General features: G+C 40.3%; 1 protein-coding gene across 1 annotated transcript in view; it reads left to right on the forward strand.

The window, feature by feature from the left end:
- ATRN (attractin) overlaps positions 1 to 24,261 on the forward strand; it is a 209,501-nt gene that overhangs the window by 113,416 nt on the left and 71,824 nt on the right. Inside the window, exons 23-24 of the mRNA XM_075572654.1 lie at positions 1,962 to 2,040; positions 3,314 to 3,471. Coding sequence (XP_075428769.1) covers positions 1,962 to 2,040; positions 3,314 to 3,471 — 237 coding nt within the window. The remainder of the gene's footprint in view (positions 1 to 1,961; positions 2,041 to 3,313; positions 3,472 to 24,261) is intronic.

Genomic DNA, 24,261 nt, shown 5'->3' on the forward strand with positions numbered 1-24,261 from the left:
ATCGGCTGCTTGGCATCCTGCAACTTATTACTTAAATTGTAAACTCTGGGGCAGGGATTTCCTTTCCTATTGTCTGACTTTGTTGCACGTACTGTATTATAATTCATTGTACTGTATTGTCTTGTAAAGCGCTGAGTACACTGGGCGTTATATAAATATAGATACATACCTACAACAAACCCTACCTGATAAGGGTGGGGAGGACCCCGTTCAAACTATTAGCCAGGTTCTTCGAATATATATTTTTAAGTCTGACTTTATTAGAGAGATTGGGCGATTAGCTTCCACAGCAGGTTGGACCTTTACCACTCTTTATGAATAAGTGAAATCGATGCCTGTAGCATTGATGGGAATGAGGCGTTTTTAAACCCTGAATTATTTTTTTTAGCAAGGGAGGAGAGGATTTGTGAGCATTATTTTATAGTATATATTTAAAAAGCAGTCTGGCCATGGGGCCTTTGAGCTCTTCACATTTTTAATGACCAGTTGTTGTTCCTGTGGGGGGATATATTGATTTAAGGCCTGTCACAGGAGACAAGGCATTTACACCTTTATACCAGGATCATAACACTGAGCACAACGAGTTGATGAAATAAATTGCCGTTTATTCACTTAAAATAGGCAAACACACAGTGGAACACAAAATACACGAGGCACACTTACTGGGGGTCTGGACTACAAAACTAGACTTTCCTAGCTAAAATGAACAAAAAAACAAATTCTTTAGTTGACCGGAACTTGGCCTGAAATGTCCTGGAACTCAAATCGGCATGACGTTCCTGACACCACCGTTCTTTCCTCCGGAGGTGCTGAAATCCCTTGACCGGGAGTTAGCTCCAAACGTCCCGGAGCTAAAGCCAGTATGGGGAGGGAGAGTGTGGCACCATCAGGGGAGAAGACAGGGTGTACTGAAGTACCCCCTGCATTCCCAATTCATTCCTGCACGTGTGTCTGCCTGCTCCCTAGTTTCGAAAGATAATTGACAAATGAACTGGGATTTCATGTACCATTTTCCCATCTTCCTTAATGTCAGTGGACAGATGTCCTTTATTGAAACTTGGTTATAATGCAGCATCGACTTTCATCTCACGAAAATCCATTTTATCCATCCCTTGTTTTGAGGGATGGATAAAAGCATGAGACACGATTCATACTGCCCATTTATTTTATTTATATAGTTATTTTTAATTCTTCCATTTGTACTGATTAGGCATTCACGCAGACACATGTTGGGTTAATTAATTGTGGCACATTTCTAAATCTGGTCTGAATGCAGAGGGGGCGAATAATCTACACAGGGTAACCGGAAACACGTGAATGTAAGCCAATTTGTCCTACATTACACAGGCCAACACCATGTTGTTGGTCACTGTTCCTTGCGGCATACTAAATGGCTCCATTCTTACCCCAAGCATTTTACTTGCACCCCTTTATTGCTGAAGTGTGCACCACTGAAAGGGTTTTAATGAGAACATAAAATGAATGTGTGAGTAAGAAAACTCTTGGGAACCTGCTCTAGCTGTGCTCTTTAGAAAGGAAAACCACCACGTTTAATCCTTCTGCTTCAGTCTGATACTTTCCATCTCTGTGGTACTGGCTACTTTGGCACAGCATAGTCTTTGTTTCCATGTAGGAAATGGAGTATTTGCTTTGGAACCGCGCAGTAATATTCCAAGTCAAAGGGAAACTTGTATTCCACACATTATACATGACGGGAAATGCAGCAACATTCTTTACTGTGCGGTTTTCTGATAAATTTAAGGATCAAAAACTGCTTGTTTTTGTAGTGAGATGTTTTGGTTCCTGTATTTTTTCCTGAATGTAAGTGAATACTGAGTTTAGTTTGTAATTGCATTAATGCTGAATGGACAGTGAGTTCTTTTTCATGAGGACAAAATGAAGTGCTATATTAGAAGTCGCCTGTACAGCTTTTCTAACTGGTGTTTTCATTTTTCCAACAGCAAAACCGAGACTTGGATATGTTTATCAACGCATCTAAAAACTTCAATCTCAACATTACATGGGCAACACGATTTGCAGGTAACAAGGATATAGAATACATGTAATAGCGTCCTTCTTTTTATTGTAGAATGGAATTGAAGTGGTGGTGTGTGAAATTGTAAAAGCTGCAAAGAAAATTTAATAAAAACTAAATTGGGAGAAAGCAAATACAATTGTTCTGTGGTACAAGGTACAAGATCACTTGAAGCAAACATTTTGTTTTTAATGGGGCACTTGCTCTCAATAGGAGCTGTTTTGAACGCAAGCTTAGTGGGAGGCACTTTGAAACCGATCCCCAACTATTTTTTTTAAATGCCCAAAGTCTGCAGTAGTGTCTGCAGTAGTGTCTGCAGTAGTGTGTGCAGTAGTGTGAGCAGTAGTGTGAGCAGTAGTGTGTGCAGTAGTGTGTGCAGTAGTGTGTGCAGTAGTGTGTGCAGTAGTGTGTGCAGTAGTGTGTGCAGTAGTGTGTGCAGTAGCGTGTGCAGTAGCGTGTGCAGTAGCGTGTGCAGTAGCGTGTGCAGTAGCGTGTACTGTTCTTTGTTTACACTTTCTTCACTGGACAGGGTGGTTTTCCATGCAGCATTCAAAGGATCTTACCAGATAAAGTATCTTCTCAGAGAAGATTCTATGACGGGGCTGGCCACCAACAGGACACAGGTTGAGCGACCTGTTCTGAAACAGGGATATCCTGAAAACCTGACCTGTTGGTTTCTTTTGAGGACTGGAGTTGGCCAGCCCTGTTCTATGAGATCTAACTTTTTTAGGAATTAAATACAGTAAACACAGTCTGTGAGCAGGGAAAATCCAGAGTTAAAACGCACCGTTATTGTGATGATGATGATGCAGGAGGAACTGCTCTTTTAATTCTGCATTGCAGGATAAGAAATGAAGAGATGAATTTTGTGTGCCGTTTGCTTTTCATTTTGTTACTATAACCCGTTTCTCAATTATTTGTGTGTATTGCAAGCTGTTAAACCCGAGCTCTCTGAAAATCATTATTTTATCTGGGCTGTTAAGGTCCCTTATTCACTTTGGAAGATTCCTTAGTTTAGAGAATTGGGGTGGGTTTCAGTTTTAAGGGAACCAGAACAAAAGGGAAGGCTTTTAAATTGGTATTCTACATAATTGTTCCCCAAAAAGCATCAACATATTATGTAAATGTGCTTCCTTGTAAACTGGCACCTTTAGAGTAAATGTTGTGCAAACGAGTCCTTAATCTGTCCTTAATTGTCTGTGTTGTATGCAATTTTGACAAGTTACAAAGTTTGTTTCCCCAATATAATCTCCATATTTGATATTTTCTTTTGGGCAGCTGGCACTCAGTCAGGCGAAGAGATTGCCGTCATTTCAAAGACCAGCATAAAGGAATACAAGGACAGCTTCTCCAATGAGAAATTTGATTTTCACAATAATCCAAACATCACTTTTTTTGTTTACGTCAGTAACTTCACATGGCCGATAAAAATACAGGTAAACCTTAATTATACCTACTTGAAAACTCTGATCCTTGTTACCTCTAGCAGAGGGGGCAAAACCATACGTGATGTTACCAGTGTTGAACCTGCTCTGTTTCTGGTTGGGTTATGCTTTCCATTATTCTAAAACGAGTCATTAGCGTGACCTTTCCTGACATTTGTTTGAATACATGCATACATTTGAAGGTCTAATGCAAAACTGAAATCCTCATTTAACCTTTAGTCTAATTAGGCCGCTTATTAGTTCCTCTCTTTAAAAGGAAAGGGGTTTAAAGTTCTATTAGCCGTATTGGTCCTGGAGAAATGCAGCTTCATTGTGGTACCTTTTAGCCGACCAACATTAACCATCTACACAAATGAAATAATGGTGTACAGAGCTTTAAACCCTCATGCTGTGTTTTTGTTTTGTGTACGGTCTTCAATGTACTTTTGTGAAGAAGAAACATATGAGGTTTCCAGAGTACTCTACAGTATAATTTCATCCACACTAGTGTTCGTCCTCTTAAAGGTATCGCAACCTACAACCAGTCTGCTTAAAAGGAAAGTGTGATCAAGTCGAAGTCATATTTGCATTGTTCTGTAGTGGAATGTCAAAGTTGCAATGATCAATGAGATATAACACCGTTACTGCATTCTAATTTCAAAGTAATGTCTATAGTCTATATTGAAGCATGTCAACAGGATTAAAAAAGAAAATGGTCATATAACTGATATTGTTTACTTTCCTTTCTGCATTACCTTGTACGTGGAACTGTACCTTTTCATAGAATCCCTACAGCTAATTGTATTAATAGTTCCGATGTTTCTATTTCAGGATACATTTAAGATTACATGCTAACATACAGTATAATTGTAGGCTTATTATATAGCTCAGTAGTTCCTATCGTGAGTGTAGAAAGCGCATGTGAACTACAGTAAACATGGTTTTGGTGTTCAGGGGAATAATGTTCCGTTATAGTTCATTACTTGGGAATGCTAGGTATCTTGGTTGTTGCTAATTGTTGGCATCCAATCATGTGTCATATTTGCCAGGCACTGTGAATTCTTGGGACTAATTTGTTTTAGTGAGCCATAAGGTGACTTGGATCTTAGCACGGTTTAGTATATTTCTCATCTTTAGTGCTTCATGGGCATTCCTTATTTTATTTATTATTTATTTATAAAATATTTTACCAGGAAGTAATACATTGAGAGTTACCTCTCGTTTTCAAGTATGTCCTGGGCACGGAGTTAAGACAAATAATACATGGTTACAAATACAGTTACATAAATGAACAGGGTATACATTATATACAAGACATTGCATGCACAGTTAAAGAAAATATATGTTATGGGCGTATGTAACAGTTACAGACCAGATTAAAATGTGAGACAGCCTTAGATTTGAAAGAACTTAAACTGGTGGTGGATGTGAGAGTCTCTGGTAGGTTGTTCCAGTTTTGGGGTACACGGTAAGAGGAGGAGCGGCCGGATACTTTGTTGAGTCTCGGGACCATAAACAGTCTTTTGGAGTCTGATCTCAGATGATAGGTGCTGTATGTGTTAGGGGTGAGGAGCTTGTTCAAGTAGCTGGGTAGCTTGCCCATAAAGAATTTATAGGCAAGACAGGAAAGGTGAACTTTGCGCCTAGACTCTAGTGATGACCAATCTAGTTCTTTGAGCATTTCGCAGTGATGTGTGTTGTAGTTGCAAAGGAGAACAAAACGACAAATTGAATTGTAGAGGGTGTCAAGTTTGCTAAGGTGGGTTTGAGGTGCCGTGCCATATACTATGTCTCCATAGTCAATAATTGGCATTAGCATCTGCTGTGCGATACGTTTTCTGACCAGGAGACTTAGGGAGGATTCGTTCCTGTAAAGTAACCCTAGTTTGGCATAGGTCTTGGTTGTCAGGGTATCAATGTGCATTCTGAATGTTAAGTGGGAGTCAAACCATAAGCCCAGGTATTTAAAACTAGTGACAGGGGTTAGGGTGGTGTTAGTGTTGGTTCTAATCTGGAGCTCAGTCGCTGGAAGCTTTAAGAATTTAGTCTTGGTCCCAAATACGATTGTTACAGTCTTGTCAGTGTTTAAAAACAGTTTGTTTTGGGAAATCCAGTTATCGAGTCTCAAAAAGTCAGACTGAAGTATGTGTTGAAGGTCAGAGAGGCTATGGCTGTGTGCATATAGGATTGTGTCATCTGCATACATGTGTATTGAGGCTTCCTTACAAGCTGTGGGAAGATCATTAATGAACACTGAGAAGAGTAGGGGCCCCAGAACAGAGCCTTGCGGGACACCACAGGTGATATCCAGGGGGTTGGAGTTAGAGCCTGAGATGGACACATGTTGGGATCTTCCTGATAAGGTAGGACTGAAACCAGTATAAAGCATGCTTCCCTTTTCCAGAGCTCTGGAGTTTGTTAAGCAGGATTGCATGATCAACTGTATCAAAAGCCTTTGCAAAATCTAGGAATACTGCACCAGTGAGTTGTCCCCGTTCCATTCCACACTGGATTTCATTGCAAACTTTTAGCAGGGTAGTTACGGTGGAGTGTTTGGGACGAAAGCCAGATTGGAATTGGCTAGGGAAATTTGTCTTGGTGTAGTAGTCGTTTAATTGGGAGTGGACACATTTTTCCATGACTTTGGATAGAATTGGGAGAAGTGAGATTGGCCTGTAGTTTGAGACAGTGTTTTTGTCCCCACTTTTGAAGATTGGGACAACTCTAGCAGTTTTCCAGGTCTTAGGGATATGGCCTGTAGACAGGATAGAGTTGACTATGGAAGCAATTGGTTTGGCAATGGCTGGGGCACCAAGTCGTAGGAACCTAGATTGTAGCAAGTCAGGTCCGCAATGGTCCGCTTAGTTTTAGTTTGAGGAGCGCTTGTGTAATCTCCTCTTCAGATACTGGGCCAAATTGAAAATTGTGGGCAGTGTTGGGAAGGGGTGGGGCTATGTGGGCACTCCCAGGATGAGATTCAGGTTTGTGGTTTGGGCTGTGTTTCGCTAATAAGTTAGTGGCACACCCCACAAAGTAATCATTGAATGCATTTGCAATGTCAGTGGGGTTTGTCAGAGTACTATCCCCCTTAGTGATATTACTTGGTTGTTGATGGTTAGGAGGCTGGAATATATTGTTGATAACCTTCCAGAAGTTAGCTGGGTTTGATGTATTTTGGTGGAGATTGTCAGAGTAATATTGTGCTTTTGTGTGCCTTGTTTGCCTTGTGCACATGTTCCACATGCATCTGTAGTGATTGAGATCCTTGGTAGTGCCAGTTACTTTGTAGCTTTTCCACAAGGCATCCCTGAGCTGGTAGAGTGCAATAAGGTCAGTTGTAACCCATGGAAAATGGGCCCCCCTTACCCTTATTTTGCGTAGTGGAGCATGGGTATCGCAGAGTTTTAAGAACTCGGATTGGAAATAGTCGAGCGCTGAATCGGGGTCGGGAATTAAATCGATTCTGTGCCATGGGCAGTTGGTAAGGTCATCCAGAAACTGTTGTGGGTTAAATTTTTTAAATGTTCTAGTGAGGAGAACTTTAGGGCTTGAATGGGGCGTTTTAATTTTCCTTACACAGTACACTATTGCATGGTCACTGAAAATGTCCGGAAGGATGCCAGAGGATTGGATTCTGCTGGGGTTTGAGGAGAGAATCCAGTCTAGCAAGGAATGGTTATGCGATTTCAGGTTTGTCCGTGTGGGTTGGGAAAGGAGTTGTGATAGGTTAAGTGACTTGAGTTGTATCTGGATTTTATGGTTTTTAGGGTCAAGCCAGTTGAAGTTGAAATCCCCAAGAACTAGCAGCTTACTCTTCTCGTTCAGAGAGGAAATGGAGCCAAGAAACTGGGTGATATCAGCCAGGGATTGTAGGGGGGCGGAAGATGCCAGCAAGCAAGATGGACTTAGAAAAGGGGAGGCAGATTTTGCCAACTAGAATTTCAAGAGGGTGGGCTTGGGGGGCAATTTAACAGTGTAAATTGTAATGTGTCTGCAATATAAAATAACACCCCTTATCCTCTCTTTGACCTATCTCTCCTAAAAATGGCGTATCCCTGAATGGCGATATTTGCATCAGGGGTTTTCTGGGTTAGCCATGTTTCTGTAAGAACGATGGCTTTGGGTTTATGCATAAGGCACCATGCCCTTAGTTCGTCCAGTTTGGGCAGCAGGCTCCGAATATTTATATGGGCGACAGAGAGCCCTTTTTGGAATTTAAAGGTGGAATTCTCAGGGGCATGGGACAGAGTTGAAATGGGAGGACCTGGGTTTGGTTCAATATCACCTGCTAAAGAGAGTAATAGTATGAGCAGGAATTTGGGTAGTTGTTTGCAAGTTGTAGATTTGTGGTGTTTGCCATTAGAGTGAGCAATGGTTGGTGTACTGGTGGTTAGAGTTCTCCACCAACATTCAGTAGATAGTGCAAGGCTTTTGAGTAGTCCAGGGTGTATGGTGATGTTGGGTGTGGGCCAGGATGGAGGAGTTTGTAGTGTATAGAGAGAGTAACATCTCCATGAGACCAGGAGAAAGAAAAAAGTTAATATACATAGCAGGTTCATGATGCCAGAGGTAGGCAGTGCTGCATGGAGCTGTTGTGAGTGTGTGCAGACTAAACAGCAGGGGTGTGCCTGTTCCTTGTCAAATGTTTTGCTGCATTGCAATGCTAGTCAGTTCTGGGTTTCAGTGGGCTGAGTGGGTGTGGGAGGTATTTTTGTGCAGTCAGTTTTGGGAGAGGCTGCAGTGAAATAAGTTGTAAAGGGATGTGGGGTTAAAATATGCAGGTTAACAAGCATGGGATCAAAGTGTGGTTATATAAGCTCACCGTTTGTTGCCTTGATTAAGAGTTTGCAGAAAGGATGCAGTCCCCAGTCACCTCTAGTCAAACTATAGTCTAACTATATTGTCACTTAAAATGATCACTTTAAATGCATCACTCTTAAGATGCCAATGCTTCCTTGCCAATGCAAGTGGAATATGTGTTTTTTTACATCTAAAGCAGTCACATGACCCTCCCCCCGCCCCAATAAATCAGCTTGTTCCAGTTGGTCAATTAACAGCACAGAGTTGAGGGGAAAAGAAAAAAAAAAAACACCTTTTGATATCATTGTGCTTTTTGAAAAGACGAATGGGTAGCGCTATATCCTAATAAGCAGGCAGCCTGTGATATAACCCTGAATCCCAATCAGGTGATGAACAGATCAAAAAATATATATCAATGGCGCTCTGCTTAGTGTGTGTGGTGTATATAAAATGACAAATAAATAATAATACAACCAGTAGCGTAGATAGTCTCCTTGGGGTAGGTGCTCCACATGTGATAGGTGACCATGTAAGGAAAAAAATCAAAACATAGTGTAATACTGTTAAACATACATACAGACATATAACATGAGACGGACGCTGAGAACAACAGGTGACCAATTACAAACACATTTAATAAAATATATCATTAAAAATACATGAATACATATAAAAACAAGAAATAGAATCTGGTAGGACACTCCAACTCAAGTGGGGGTACCTGCTTACCAAATGCAAGAAGGTATCAAGCGGTGGATATTGTAAGAGTATCCCCTCTAAGGATGGCTGCTGCAATGATGTCCTGGGCTCACACGTGTGGCTTCCTACGTGGCTGGTAATCACTCACTCTGCTCGTGGAATCTGCCTCCGTTCGCGGTAGACACGCGGTGCAAGCGTGTGTGCAGATGGCTGCAGTCCCTTCCTGCACGACCGCTCACAGCGCGCCAAACCAGGCAGGTTCAAATGCGGTGTATGCGCGGATGGATACACGGCCGGGATCACCAACCCACAGGCAGCAGTTTTCAAAGTCCAAGGGGGATAGGATTCGGCACCGAGTCTGGAGGTCCTGTCAGAAACACCCTACGCGTTTCGAAAGACAAGCTTTCTTCCTCAGGGGTAGACGTTTTGTAAAAAAGTAGTCCCTGTAAGTCCCGATATATATAGTCCCGTTTTAAAGGTGCATTGCCCTAAAACCAACTGGATCATGCGCAATGGGATGCGCAGGGACTCTCAGCGTCATAGACAAAACAAACAAATGAAAAAATAAAAGATACAGTAAATACATATTATACAAACATATATATAAAAGTGATGTATATACACTGTCTAGAGCCTTAAATGCCAATAATGATGAATAACAAATATTCCTCAATTCAAAGGACCTCATTATTGATGATAGGCAACAAATGTGGGAAGTATGTTGAGCAAAATGCAAAAGTATGCATAGCAGATGTGATGGAAATATGTGACTGAGTGATGTAAAGTGAATAGGGATATCCAGTGAGGGAGTGGTGAGGTGATGTGCAAGAGAATATTACATATGTGATTATGTGCTAATGTATGTAAAAATTATTTAAGAGAAAGTGAATCTACCATTTAAATGAATCCTATAAATTATTATGTTAATGTGTAAAGTGCATGGTGATGTGTAATATAAATATGTGTGACTAGATAACGTGTATTGCGATGTAAAAAATACATCATAGTGTCACAAAGATGACATGAACCAATGATAAGGAAAAGGATATACATATGTATATGGGATCAAGATTTCAATATCGTGCAGTTAGTACACTGTTGCTCGCTGGTTTATCGATGGTCTGGAATTTAAATAGTCTACTTGTGGATGGTTCATCTATCCAGAAGGAATGGTTTCAGGTCTAATTCAATGTTAAGCCCTAAAGGGGTGAGTGTTTTTAATTCGTAAATCCAAAAGGATTCTCTCTTACCTAATGCCCCTCCTGTGCTCCCACCGCGCCAATTGGTCGTGACAGCCTCTATCGCTACACATTTTAAACCTCTAGGGGTTTTGTCGTGCACTTGGAGGAAATGGCTCGACACGCTATGCGAGTCCAGACCTCTTTTAATGTTGTAAATATGTTCGTAAAGCCGACGCTTAATCGGTCTTGTGGTCATACCCACATACTGCAGACCACAAGGACATTCAAGGAGGTAAATAATATTTGTGCTATTACATGTGATGTGTTGTTGGATGGTGTATTGTTTGGAAGTTTGAGTGGATGTGAACGTTAACTGTTTGGAACTGAATTTACATGCTGTGCATGTGTTGCATGTGTAGTACCCTTTATTAACATTTTTATTTGTATTTGTTTGGGATCGATATTTGGATCTAAGTGGACAACTGGGGGCTAACTTTTGACCTATGTTTGGTGCTTTAGTGAATATTATTTTAGGTTTTGATGGGAGTATTTTAGATAAATCAGGATCCTTTCTCAGGATGGGCCAGTACTTATGGATGGTTTTTCTTATCCCTGGTGCCATCTGGTTGAATTGTGTAATGAATGGTACCTGAGTATGTGTATCGGATGTTTTGGGTTTGTACTCAAGAAGGGTGGATCTGTCTATTGCTTCGACCTCAGAGATGACTCTGTCGAGATGATTAGATGGATAATTTCTATTGATAAATCTATCCCTAAGGTCCCATTTCCTCCAAGTGCACGACAAAAACCCTAGAGGTTTAAAATGTGTAGCGATAGAGGCTGTCACGACCAATTGGCGCGGTGGGAGCACAGGAGGGGCATTATGTAAGAGAGAATCCTTTTGGATTTACGAATTAAAAACACTCACCCCTTTAGGGCTTAACATTGAATTCGACCTGAAACCATTCCTTCTGGATAGATGAACCATCCACAAGTAGACTATTTAAATTCCAGACCATCGATAACCAGCGAGCAACAGTGTACTAACTGCACGATATTGAAATCTTGATCCCATATACATATGTATATCCTTTTCCTTATCATTGGTTCACGTCATCTTTGTGACACTATGATGTATTTTTTACATCGCAATACACGTTATCTAGTCACACATATTTATATTACACATCACCATGCACTTTACACATTAACATAATAATTTATAGGATTCATTTAAATGGTAGATTCACTTTCTCTAAAATAATTTTTACATACATTAGCACATAATCACATATGTAATATTCTCTTGCACATCACCTCACCACTCCCTCACTGGATATCCCTATTCACTTTACATCACTCAGTCACATATTTCCATCACATCTGCTATGCATACTTTTGCATTTTGCTCAACATACTTCCCACATTTGTTGCCTATCATCAATAATGAGGTCCTTTGAATTGAGGAATATTTGTTATTCATCATTATTGGCATTTAAGGCTCTAGACAGTGTATATACATCACTTTTATATATATGTTTGTATAATATGTATTTACTGTATCTTTTATTTTTTCATTTGTTTGTTTTGTCTATGACGCTGAGAGTCCCTGCGCATCCCATTGCGCATGATCCAGTTGGTTTTAGGGCAATGCACCTTTAAAACGGGACTATATATATCGGGACTTACAGGGACTACTTTTTTACAAAACGTCTACCCCTGAGGAAGAAAGCTTGTCTTTCGAAACGCGTAGGGTGTTTCTGACAGGAACTCCAGACTCGGTGCCGAATCCTATCCCCCTTGGACTTTGAAAACTGCTGCCTGTGGGTTGGTGATCCCGGCCGTGTATCCATCCGCGCATACACCGCATTTGAACCTGCCTGGTTTGGCGCGCTGTGAGCGGTCGTGCAGGAAGGGACTGCAGCCATCTGCACACACGCTTGCACCGCGTGTCTACCGCGAACGGAGGCAGATTCCACGAGCAGAGTGAGTGATTACCAGCCACGTAGGAAGCCACACGTGTGAGCCCAGGACATCATTGCAGCAGCAGCAGCCATCCATAGAGGGGATACTCTTACAATATCCACCGCTTGATACCTTCTTGCATTTGGTAAGCAGGTACCCCCACTTGAGTTGGAGTGTCCTACCAGATTCTATTTCTTGTTTTTATATGTATTCATGTATTTTTAATGATATATTTTATTAAATGTGTTTGTAATTGGTCACCTGTTGTTCTCAGCGTCCGTCTCATGTTATATGTCTGTATGTATGTTTAACAGTATTACACTATGTTTTGATTTTTTTCCTTACATGGTCACCTATCACATGTGGAGCACCTACCCCAAGGAGACTATCTACGCTACTGGTTGTATTATTATTTATTTGTCATTTTATATACACCACACACACTAAGCAGAGCGCCATTGATATATATTTTTTGAATTGTGCTTTTTGATACATAGTATTAGAATGTGCCAGCACTAGAATTTAGTTCCATGGTAAGTCTACGACATTGTAAATACATGTTATGTATTTAGGCTAATTAGAGGTCACATTTCTACTGTGTGAACTTTTATTTCAATTTCCCACATTATCATAAAGTAGCAATCGCAGCTGTTTTTGTTTTTGTTTTTTTTGTAAAGGAGGTTAGACTCGGAATGTCCCTGAAGCTGGTTCCAGAGATACTTACAGGTAAAGTTACTGGTATCTCTGCCCCTCCATGGGAAATCTCACTGGTCCCGCGAGCAAATAGAAAGCTGCATGCTATTGGAAGACCATTTAAATCCCCATGGAGAAAACGGGAATTAATGTCCAGAACTTCCAATAATAAATATCTTAAAAACCAGAGGCACCCGGTGCTGAATATAAACTATTCTGCTCCAGAGAAACCCCGGATACAAAAAAAGTGGTCAGTTCTTTGACACTCCTATCCCGCAACAGAATTCTTGCTGCATTCACTGCTGATCTGTCCTTCCTTTTTGTAAGTTTCCCGTGATGAAGTTTTAAATGGGTTCTCTTTGCTGTAGTTGCTGCTACTCTTTGCATTAAATTGAACCAATAGCAGTGGCATGTTTGTCACTGGTTTAAATATTGTATTAGAGTGCACCAGCTGTAGAAATGGCACCAGTGGGTTTTTTGTTTCTTTTATTATGGGGTCACTATGTTTTCTATTGGTTCAGAAGCCTGGAGAGTATGCTGCTCACACCTGGTTTGCACAACGATCACCAGCCTTATTGCATATATTACGTCAACTTTCTCCTTGTGATTACTGGGTACTCATTTTGCTTGCACTGAATCTACTTTTTTTTTTTTTTTTAAACAGGACTTGTTTACATTTTTGTCTTATTTTTCCTAAGACTTAACTGTGCATTTACCACATACTATAGAGCAATTTAACCATTTGGTTGTCGGAAAGGACTTCAGAGCACAGCAAACTTTCTTTGCCAACCTGCTCTCTTTATGCTAGAGATGATCGCATGATCCTGTTTTTTGTTTTTTCCTCTAAAAAGAATTTGGTTTCTGGTTTTGCCTAAAGTTCTTTGGTTTTGTATCATGGGGAAAATATAAATTTTATGAAAAACTTAATACAATTGTATAATCTACAACTGCGTTTCTGCCACAATTCATTATTAAAATCCAGACTGCAGGAGATCCAAGGGTTCAGATTAGTGATATCAGAACTCGCCCATGTCTACTTTGTGCCTTCATTCGTTCTACATAATTAGAACCAGGTCGCCCTCCACTGCTGAACTGCCCTATTTTCAGTGCTGGAACCTCAATTTCCCCAAAAATGTACTCGTTTACTTATCGATGCTGGTGACTCCCTCCTCGCAAAACAATATGGCTGCCAAATCTAGCCTGATCCGCTGGCCAATAGGGAGTCACAAAAAGTAATCAGTTGTGGATACATATTCTAAGCCAGTGGCCTTGTTGGATCTCCAATGCGTCATCTTTAGCATTTATTACATGTGAAAAAACCAAGGGATGCCCAGCAGTACCAGGGGTGACAAATATAAATATGCTACATACAAAATATTATCGCATGCAAGAACAATGGGGCACCTTCCAAAAGCCAAGGCACCTTACAGAGTATTCACTTCAATCAGCCATATGGTTCATATGGTATAACACTGCTTAGTTAATATGGGTCATAATAATATAGTTCTTATTTGCACCCACAATTTTATATAGCAATGGCATATTAAATAGTTTTGCGCACCTCTCTTTTATTAGTTCTACATTTTTACATTTCTGATATGTCTGTCAAGACAGTTTGAGTTCACTTTAGGGTGAAAGTAAATCTGTGAAAGCTAATAGGTTATACAATATTGTGTAAAGCACATAAGAAATACATCCTCCTATACTTTCTATCTTTTCGGTAGTGCCGAACATTATCCTCTTTATTATGGAAATTCCTTTTTCCAAAGTATTATTAACTCAGTATGTCGACACCAACATGAAAGCTCACCTTGGAGTAGTGTATCAATGGGCTTTTGTTCTTGAGATATCTGTACTTTGCCAATGCAGACTTGCCGCTTATCCTGGTTTCTCCATCTCTGGAAACATCACTGAAGGGGTTTTGGGCAGGCTACTCGTTCAGGATGTTTTTTATTTTTTCTCCGCTTCCGCAAAATTATTTCAACATACATACACAGCCTGGACTGGAAAATGAAGAGAACTAGATATATTCTCTTAATACTGGAGGCTTTTTAGTATTCTAGAATTAAATTAATGCCTTGTTTTCTTAACAGGAAAATAACCATATATGATCCAACTTTTTGAGTTCTATCGAAACCCTGGTTTCCAAACACAATTTGGAAGACCTGACTTTTGTTTAACAGACTTTTCCTGCTTCTCGTCGGAGCTTCCCAAACTTACTTTAGTGACGCACATTTTTGTGACAGTCGTACTTCTGTTTACCTTTGTGCAGTTCAGCACAGCCTAGGGATGGAGCAGAGGGCACACTGCGGCATTCAAGAGTGGAGAAGCAGCGTCCTGAAAGGACTATTGTAGGTGATGTAACACCACTTGCTCTGACCGGTCACATGATCCTGTTTGGTTCACAGGACGGCTGCCTCCATTACAAGATAAAAGTGCAAGCATCAGGGAGTCGGCTGATGCCGCTAGTCCGCCCTTATACCTGCCCTCTGCATGAAAGGTTAGACACAGGTGTAGGCAGGGGCACATGGAATGCTGGAAGGAGAAGTGCCAGTAGCACATTACATATTGGGTTGATCAGGGGGAGAATGGTATTGGGGAATAAGGGAAACGCTTATGTTTATGTAGGAATCAGAACATTTTCCCTGGCTCTATTCCTTTTCTCAGCTAGTGAGTTAAGCAAATATATTTTTCCAAAATGTATATGATGTACTGGGTGTGTCCTTCAGAGCTTGGCAGCAGGCACAGTGTGTAGCAAAGGCATGAAACTTCCGGAGTGTTTCTACAAGGAGCAGTGATATTCTTGTGTACTGTAACTATTCACTTTGTTTGGTAAATCTCATTGCATCTTTTGTGTTGACCATTCTTGCACCTTGGTGTTTCTTTCTGTGAATCTATGGGTCTTCTCTAATTTGATATAGATATTATGTAGATATAGATATTATATAGAGATATAGATATTTCATAGATATTAGTGAACACGTTCCTTAGGATGTTATTTCATTTGGAGTTGATGAAAGGTAAACGTGATGATGGTACCTTATTCCTTTCTATTGCTTTGGTACTTGGTGGGCTGAGTGTTATCTAGGAAATTATGGCACTAATTTACTCTCCTTCGGTTGGACTTTTTCTAATGCAACTTTATTAGTGTTATTTTACGATTGGTATATTGGTGGAGTTTGTTGTGTTCAATGCTGCTAAAGTGTAGTGACGGTCCTGACTCAGGTTATACAAATACAGTCGCAAGGTTAATTGGAGGTTTTTATCGGCAGGGTTAAATGTATTTGTTTTGTCCTCCAACTTTTCTTTTCTGATATTTTATTGGAGACCAATATGAACCCTATTGGCCAACTTTTGTAGAAGTGTTTATTTGTTGAAAATTGAGAATTCATTCCAGTGCGTTGCGTCGGTTCTAAGGGATGTGATGCAAGTTAATATTTGACCCATAGATGCATAAATTAATCTTGTTGGTTACCCAAAACGTAGCATTGACTTAATATACACCAGCTACGTTTCTTGCTAGCAATATTCTAATGTATTTCAGCTGCATATTTTCCTTTGTTTTGTTTATATAAATATTATGATAGTGGTCTCTCAGACTGTTGAACACTGAAGAGTCCCTTTTTTTCATTTTCATGCATCAGGAGGGCTGTAATGGCTTTAATTTGCTTTATACAGCAATGAATAACCAATCAACACAGCAATGAAAGTGTTAACAGGGCCACTCACTAAATGAGCTCCTGTAGTCGGGCCAGGAATTGTTTTAGTCCGGTTATAGTATAGCCGTTATTACTTAGCCGTCACTTTATTTGCAAATTTATACTTGTTGAAAGCGATCCTCTGAGACCTATTTGTTCCTCTCGTTTTCTGCTCTTGGCAGGAGCTTGTGATATGAACTGAGAATAGCTGGAATGCAAATGAATTTGTTTTCAATCAGTTAAGTTTATTAGTGAAAATAATTGCTCCCAGATTTATGCAATTACATACTGCTTTTCAGGGCCAGCAGATTGACATATCTCCTGTTGGATACGATGAAGGGAGGAGGGTGACTAGGATTTGAAACAGAACAGCTAAGTGATACTTTCAAACATGAAACAGATGCTTCCTTTCCAGCGATTCCTGCCTTATTTTTGGCATGGATCGGAGATATTTTTCTCCCCTTAGAAGTGTTTCCTGCTTTCACATTGTAGAATATTTTGGAACGCTCCATTCTGAATGTCTCTGGAAAAGAGGTTTTTGTTTCTCAGCAGAATACATTTTTGCAGAAGCTGCAGCGACGGCGTGAATCCTCACTCGAGGTAATATCTGTGATTATACTTGAGCATATGTTTAGTAAATTGGTTGAAGGTGAAATTCTGTTTTAGGCAGAGGCAGCTTATCCTTCACATCAGAGTTTTCAAACGAAGAGCAAATGCTACGCTCTGCTATGTCTGCTTCAGCGTTATACTTTACTTGGGAAAACTGACTTGTGTGGGTATAAAAGTATAGTCACAGTACTTTATACTACAGTATGTAGTATTAGTTTAAATGTTTTTGTTACTAAGCGTTTGGTTGTATTGTATTGTTTGTAGCAGTCTGTCTGCTTTCTTAACGAGGTTGCTGCAGCTCATTAGTCTTTTAGAAATGAGTACCTTAAAGCAAATACTTTATATAAACCTATACGCACCTACATGGATATGTGCATTTGTGTGTATATTTATAAACATACATTTGTGACTTTCTTAATCTGTTTAAATTAGTAATGGTTGAACCAGAGGGTGGAATTTAACATTGTTCCCCATTTACTTTTGGCAATTCACTAACCCTTAATGTTTTATGGTTTGAAGTAAAGCAGCGAGTGCATGTGTGTTAATAGGTGGGCAAAGTAGCAGGTCCATCCTGCACAAAACCATTTAACCATACTAGTAGTCGAAGATTAAATTGTCAATTTAATGAATAATATATGAGCAATCAAACAATGTGTTTTAGCACTTTCAAAACACATGCAGTGTGAACTTTTTTCTGTTCCTTAATTGCTGTATGCTGAAGTAGGTTAGAGAGTGCAAATTAAAACGGAAACTTTCAGTTGCTTGCTTCTCCTAGTCTTATTTTTATTTTTTTTAACCATTTTGCTCATATGTTCTGAGTATTTCTCTACTAACCACATCTTATATGAATCCGTAACCTGATTTAATCGTGTGACAAAATGATTGATTTGTGATACAAGTAGCACAGGGCTCATGTGACCACTGCTACAGCAATCAGGTGAAGAGCTTTAACCCGCCTACACAGGGCACAAAAGGAAGTTCTCCATCATCAAAGCATTTTGTCACCATGACCCAAGGGCCAAGTGTGAACAGGCTCTTGTACAATTCTAGGAAAATGTTACACGGTGAAATAGTAATAATAGATTGCCGTTTTCATAATTTATAAAGGAAAGAAGAAAAAAAACGCACCCCAGGACTACTGTCTGTTGTAGCAGGAACTTTTCAGTAAATGTTAAGCAATGTTTCAAAATAGGTGGTTTCATTGTCAACTTGGAATGTGTGCATTAGCTAACGTTAATGATCAGCGATCTTTAAATGTTTAATTATTAGTGAAAACCTCAGCCAGTCATAAGCCCGGAGCCCTTCGCCTAGTTCTGAAACTAATCATGCATTGTCCTGGCTTTCACTTTGCCCAAGCAAGTGTTCCTAATTATGTATATTCTATAGAAAGTCTTCCCTGATACTGCATTATATCATGAGCGGAATGAAGAGGTAAATATAAAGGAAAGATGGATTCGATCACAGATTTTTAATGACATATGCGTGTGAACTAGCTTTTATCTGTGGATGTTCTTTTACTCTGCCAGGCAACATCTCCAATGGTGGAAGGTAGCATGGATGTGAAAATTGCTATTTGGGAAGATTGATTCCTGTCGGAAGTGATTATACCTTAGCTAGGATAATTGACTTGGTAATAATTCAGGAAGACCAATGAACCAAACGCGAACAAAGGGTAGTTCTGGAATACAACACTAATGAATTGTTAAACATTAGAAAGGAATATGATGGAGAAAATGTATCTTGGTGGTCTTTGTTTCAAAAAGGGTCACAGAAAGGATTAGTTGCTGGAGTATTACATTCTATATTACACCCAATTGTTGTATTATTCTTCCTAATGTTTTCATATTAATGTATTTGTATTGTAAGTTCAAAGGCATGGTGGGACGTGCTCACAGTTTTAATCGCTGAAGCTCATGAGACCCACAGATCTCTTCTCTTGAGATTCACCCTCTGGTAAATAGACACAGTATTATCTGTATTTACACTAATTGCATAGCTAGCAGCTAAATAATTAACTGTAGGAATAGCAGAGAAATGTAAGAGTACAAGGTCATAAAACCTTGTTAACTCTACATAGTAGAAGCGCATGAGTTTTTCAATGTGAAAGACAAGTGTCTTTAGAAACCTAGGAATATTTGTAGGATAAAGATCATTTTAAGAAACAAAGATTAGCTAAATCAGTTTTGAATAAGGAAGTTTGTCAGAACACAGAGAGAGAGACACAGAGAGACACAGAGAGACACAGAGAGACACAGAGAGACACAGAGAGACACAGAGAGACACAGAGAGACACAGAGAGACACAGAGAGACACAGAGAGACACAGAGAGACACAGAGAGACACAGAGAGACACACACAACTCACATGGAAGCTGTATAGGGCTTTGAGTTAGACCATAGTTGTCAGCCGTTCTGATTTTCTCTTGAAGTGGCACCACACAGAAATTGCAGCTCTCCACTCATAACCTACAGTACCTGTAAAGATGTCTCTGATGCTTTCGCTTTGTCTCTGAATAAATAATTGGAAAAAGTACCGATCCATGGAATTGACTGAGGTGGAAAATCTTCATTGGCGAGCCAGCCATCTTCAAAGTCGAGGTCATTACTCCTTTACCATCATGCTGCTTCTGATCTGCTGGACAATATACATTTTGCTGTTTCTTGTGTGTCTGTTGGTGTACATTTGGTTCTGTACTAGGTCTAGGGTTGGGCTAATTATCACTAAAAAAAAAAAACTCCCAGGATAATGATACCAATAAATTTATCGCAATAAATATTTATTCAAATAAAAGTCCGAAAATGTTTTAATAACTAAACAAAATGTGTTCTCAAAAGAAATACATTTTCTTTAGATTTTCTAGAACAAAGGGCCCTTCATTCCCAAGTCTGCACTTCATTTTCTCAGATACACTGCTTCCTTCACCCTAAAATCACCAACATTCATCCACCTCTCAACTCATCACTTCCACCCTTTGATACTCCCTCCATTTAAACATATATTTAATTTAGAAAATGTTAAGAACACATTTTCGGAATGTTAAATTTTTGACACATTTTCTTAAGCATTGGCGAACAATCTGTTATAATAAATGTAATTCATAAAATGTTACAAATTTATTCAAAGTGGAGTATCGAAGGATGAGTTAAGGGATAAGGGGTGGGGAGGATATTGGGGTGATGGAAGCAGTGTAGGTTAGAAGGGGTGAAGTGCAAACATGGGAGGTGGGCATGGAGCAGTTTACCCCTTCCCCCTGGGACTTTTATGTACCCCAGGAGTAAGGTGTGGAAGGGGGTTCAGAGTAGAAGGAAACAAACGAGGAAAGGCATTACTACGTTTTTAGTTTTGCAGCTGACTGTCTTACACGCTCTCCCTGTGCTGCCAGAGGCTCCTCCCTCTGAGTCTGCATTCAGAAGCAGGAAGAGGACTACTCTGGAGACTTCAGTTTACATGCACCATGTAATAAGTAGCCACCCATATTGGCTTTCAGTCAGATTTTATTATAGCGGTATTACTATGGTATTATATTACCCAACCCTAATTAGATGGTACTCTCTTCTCTACACATGGTGACGGAATAGATTCTTTGTCTTTAAAAAGAGAACAAATAATTCAAGTGAAAGGTATACCTATTTACCTAAAACTCTACACATGACTCCATCCCTGAGTCTCAGAAATCCTTGTCCTTTCTTTTTCCATTCCAGTCAATACTTCCACCCATGACATCCCCCAAGTACATTTATTAGGATTGTAATAGACCCCCCCACCCCTTTTCTTATCTCGCATTATTAAACTTCCTAAATCATGCTGCTATCTGTCACTCTATAGGTAAAACTCTAATACTCCTCTTCCTGAAATCACTTTGCTGGTTTCCCCTGAATAGTTTTGTTTTGATTTCAACGAAATTCTCCTGTTTCAGTATTCATCACTCCTTCTCTCTGCTTAGATCTTTTATGTCTTCTCCGCTCAAGGCTGTCTACACCTGAAACCATTCCTTACCTTTGGAATTTTATCCCTATCTGTTTGCCAAGTTTTTCTCTACTTCTTGAAGACTAATCTCAAAAAGCGTATTTTTCTTGCGTTTTAATGTATTATCACAAGTTTGCTTCACACAGCAAGTCAAAGTGTCAATCAAAGCAATTGCAAAAGCACAAAAGGAGTATATTAGTCTCGCTTACAACCACTTAGATTGCAAACTCTCCAGGGAAAGAACATTCAGTATTTGTCCCATTGCTTCCTCTTATTTATTGCACTTCGTGATGCTTTATATCGTGCACTTTAGTTGTCTAGTCAGTATTACTGTGCCTGGTGTACTGTCTAAAAATGGTCAGCTTTGTGTACTTTTTTTTTGGAACTGTTTTATGCCACAACAGCATTCATAACCGCTGAAAATTCCTGCAAAACTTTTTCGTCGGGGTCTGGAGCGGACCTGAGAGGTATCCTCTGATGTCTCCACATTAAACTTTATATGATGCAAACTCAACTGTAAGCAGAGAACATCTGACATGTTTAGCGCATATGTGTTCTTTAACAAAGTGCACATATGCACGAAACGCGTCAGAGGTTCTCTTTGCTTGTTCTCATTTCTATCATGTTGCCAATGGCCTAATAAATAGATTTAATATATTTTGACAATCCAGCCTTCCATCTTTTGCTTTCAAGCAGTGCACCGCTTATTCCTTCCTGCACAGGATTTCACTAGTCCACTTGTCCATTAGCCCCAAATACCATTGTTAGTCTTGTCAGTGTTCAAAAACAGCTTGTTTTAAGAAATCCAGTTTCATCACCATCATCCGTTCTCCCCATCATCATCAGTTCTCCCCATCATCATCAGCTCTGTCACTCGCATCATCAGCGCGCTCTCCCCGCATCATCAGCTCTCTCCCCGCACCATCAGCTCTCTCCCTGCACCATCAGCTCTCTCCCCGCACCATCAGCTTTCTCCACCGCACCATCAGCTCTCTCCACCGCACCATCAGCTCTCTCCACCGCACCATCAGCTCTCTCCACCGCACCATCAGCTCTCTCCACCGCACCATCAGCTCTCCCTCTCATGTTTGCCTCTATTTTCTCCCCCTCGTTTCTGTCTCACCTCATCTCTCGTCTGTCTCCCTTCTCCTTCCTCCCTCATGTCTCTCTTTTCTTCCCCTCATGTCTTTCTTTTCCCTCTTATTTTTTTTTCATCTTGTACTTCATTTTCTGTCTCTTCCTTTCTGTCTTCTTCCCTTTCAAGTCAGTTTTTAACCTCATAATTTAACCTTTCCCCTTCCTCTCACCTTTCCTAGCCTCTCTCGTATGGCTGCAGTTCCAGCCACATGCTGCACTACTTGTCCCTGAAGAGTACGTCCCCCTGGCTGCTCGGGCTTTAGCTACACCCCATACACGTTGGGATCTATCCGATGGGTATGAGTAAAACCAGTTTAAAGCGTCTTCCCCTATTCTAGAGCACTGAAGTTTGTTTAGCAAGATAACATGATCAACAGTATCCAAAGCCTTTGCACAATCTATGAATATTGCACCAGTGAGTTGTTCCAGTTCCATTCCACACTGGATCTCAATGCAAACATTTAGGAGGGTAGGTACTGTGGAGTGTTTGGGGCGAATGCCAGATTGGCATGGGCTAGGGAAATTTGTCTTGATATAATAATCGCTTATCGCTTAACACTTATAAAAAAAATTAAATGGCTATGGAGAGACTACTGGGAGGGGTGGCAGGTGGATGATAGTTTAAGATACAATCTGTGCCACGGTAACTATAAATTGCTTTAGTCTGTTTAAATTTTTTTTATATATCCTTTCCCCTCCCCCCCCCATTTATTTAGTAACTTTAGCTCATTAAGAAATCAGGTCGTCCACGTTGATATAGAGGAGAAATGCTGCCTGCAATTTGTATGCCAGCCTTCCCCACAGCCTCCTCCCATAGAAGTACAAAGGCATCTTTGTGGTACTTGTTGAATGGCAAACCATTTCTGGTTTAAGGATTAGTGATCTCCTAGCAACAGAATCTTTGGTCCCCTTCCTAGCGGGTCTGTGGGATCTTGGTAGTGAGCCAGTTTGTCTGGTTTTGACATTTAATTTGAGACTAAATTCTCAATTTTTTTTTTCAAATATATTTTTTGCATTATGTCAACATTGTAAACCATAGATCTACAAAGAATCCCCTGATACATGTACCACAGCTCCAGTCCCAATTGCTCTTTGAATTTGTCCTGACAAATGTTGTAGTCCTCCAGTAGTTTTCCATTTCTGTTGTGGCATTTTACAAATAGTCGCCCTTGTGACTTTGCTCAGAAATACTGATGCTGACTGTGTGCTGGTCAGTTTGGTTTTCAAGCTTAAACTTGAATTTGGGTAAACGTGTTTTATATTGTGCTGCCAGTCTGCAGCCCTATACTCAAGATTTGGAACATCTTTAGGACGGGCGCTGAAATAATAACATTGTTCCATAAGCCATGTGCTGCCTGGTGGGTCGGCCATTTAGGAGGGGAAGGGTTAAAGAGCTTGCTAATGTAACAGTCTTCTTGAAAGTTTAGTCCCTCCTGGAACTAAGGGGAGCTAACGGCAGGGGCATGCAAGTTAAATCCAGGCAAGTGACACACATGAATTTTTTTTCATTATACGAAAAGTATTTAACTCATTCAGGGTGTACTAAAATAGGTGTTGCATCGGGCTGCTGTTCTGTTGGGCCGCATCTCAAGGGAAGACCTATGTCCGAAAGGAGGGAAGCCCCTCTGTCGTGAGACATTTAGAGGGGGCGACAGCCCCAACGTTCTAATTTGTGAGCGAACACTCTGCTCTAAGTCCCTGACGTATAGTGTGGTTCCCTTTCTGCTGCACATGGCAGCTGAAGGATTATGGGGCACTGGGGTGTCCTGCCTTGGTTTCAGAGAGGGGTGACATCCAGTCCCCCTTTTTTATTTGGGGGTGGGGGGGAATTATGGATTAATATCAACTCCACATTCTGTGGAGGACTCTGAAGGGAAAACCTTGTCTCTTGCGGGACTCGTGCGGACACATCCCCACAGATCAAAAGGGGAAAGTCAGCTCTTGATCTTGCAGGATGACCCCTACTGAGCCCCCCAAATGTCTCTGCTATTGGTGCAAAATAAGTGGTTAACACTTTGTGAACACTAACCAATCAGATTTAAGTTTGGAAAGGG

The sequence above is a fragment of the Ascaphus truei genome, chromosome 1 (assembly GCF_040206685.1).
Source record: "Ascaphus truei isolate aAscTru1 chromosome 1, aAscTru1.hap1, whole genome shotgun sequence".
NCBI classification, from domain to species: Eukaryota; Metazoa; Chordata; class Amphibia; order Anura; family Ascaphidae; genus Ascaphus; species Ascaphus truei.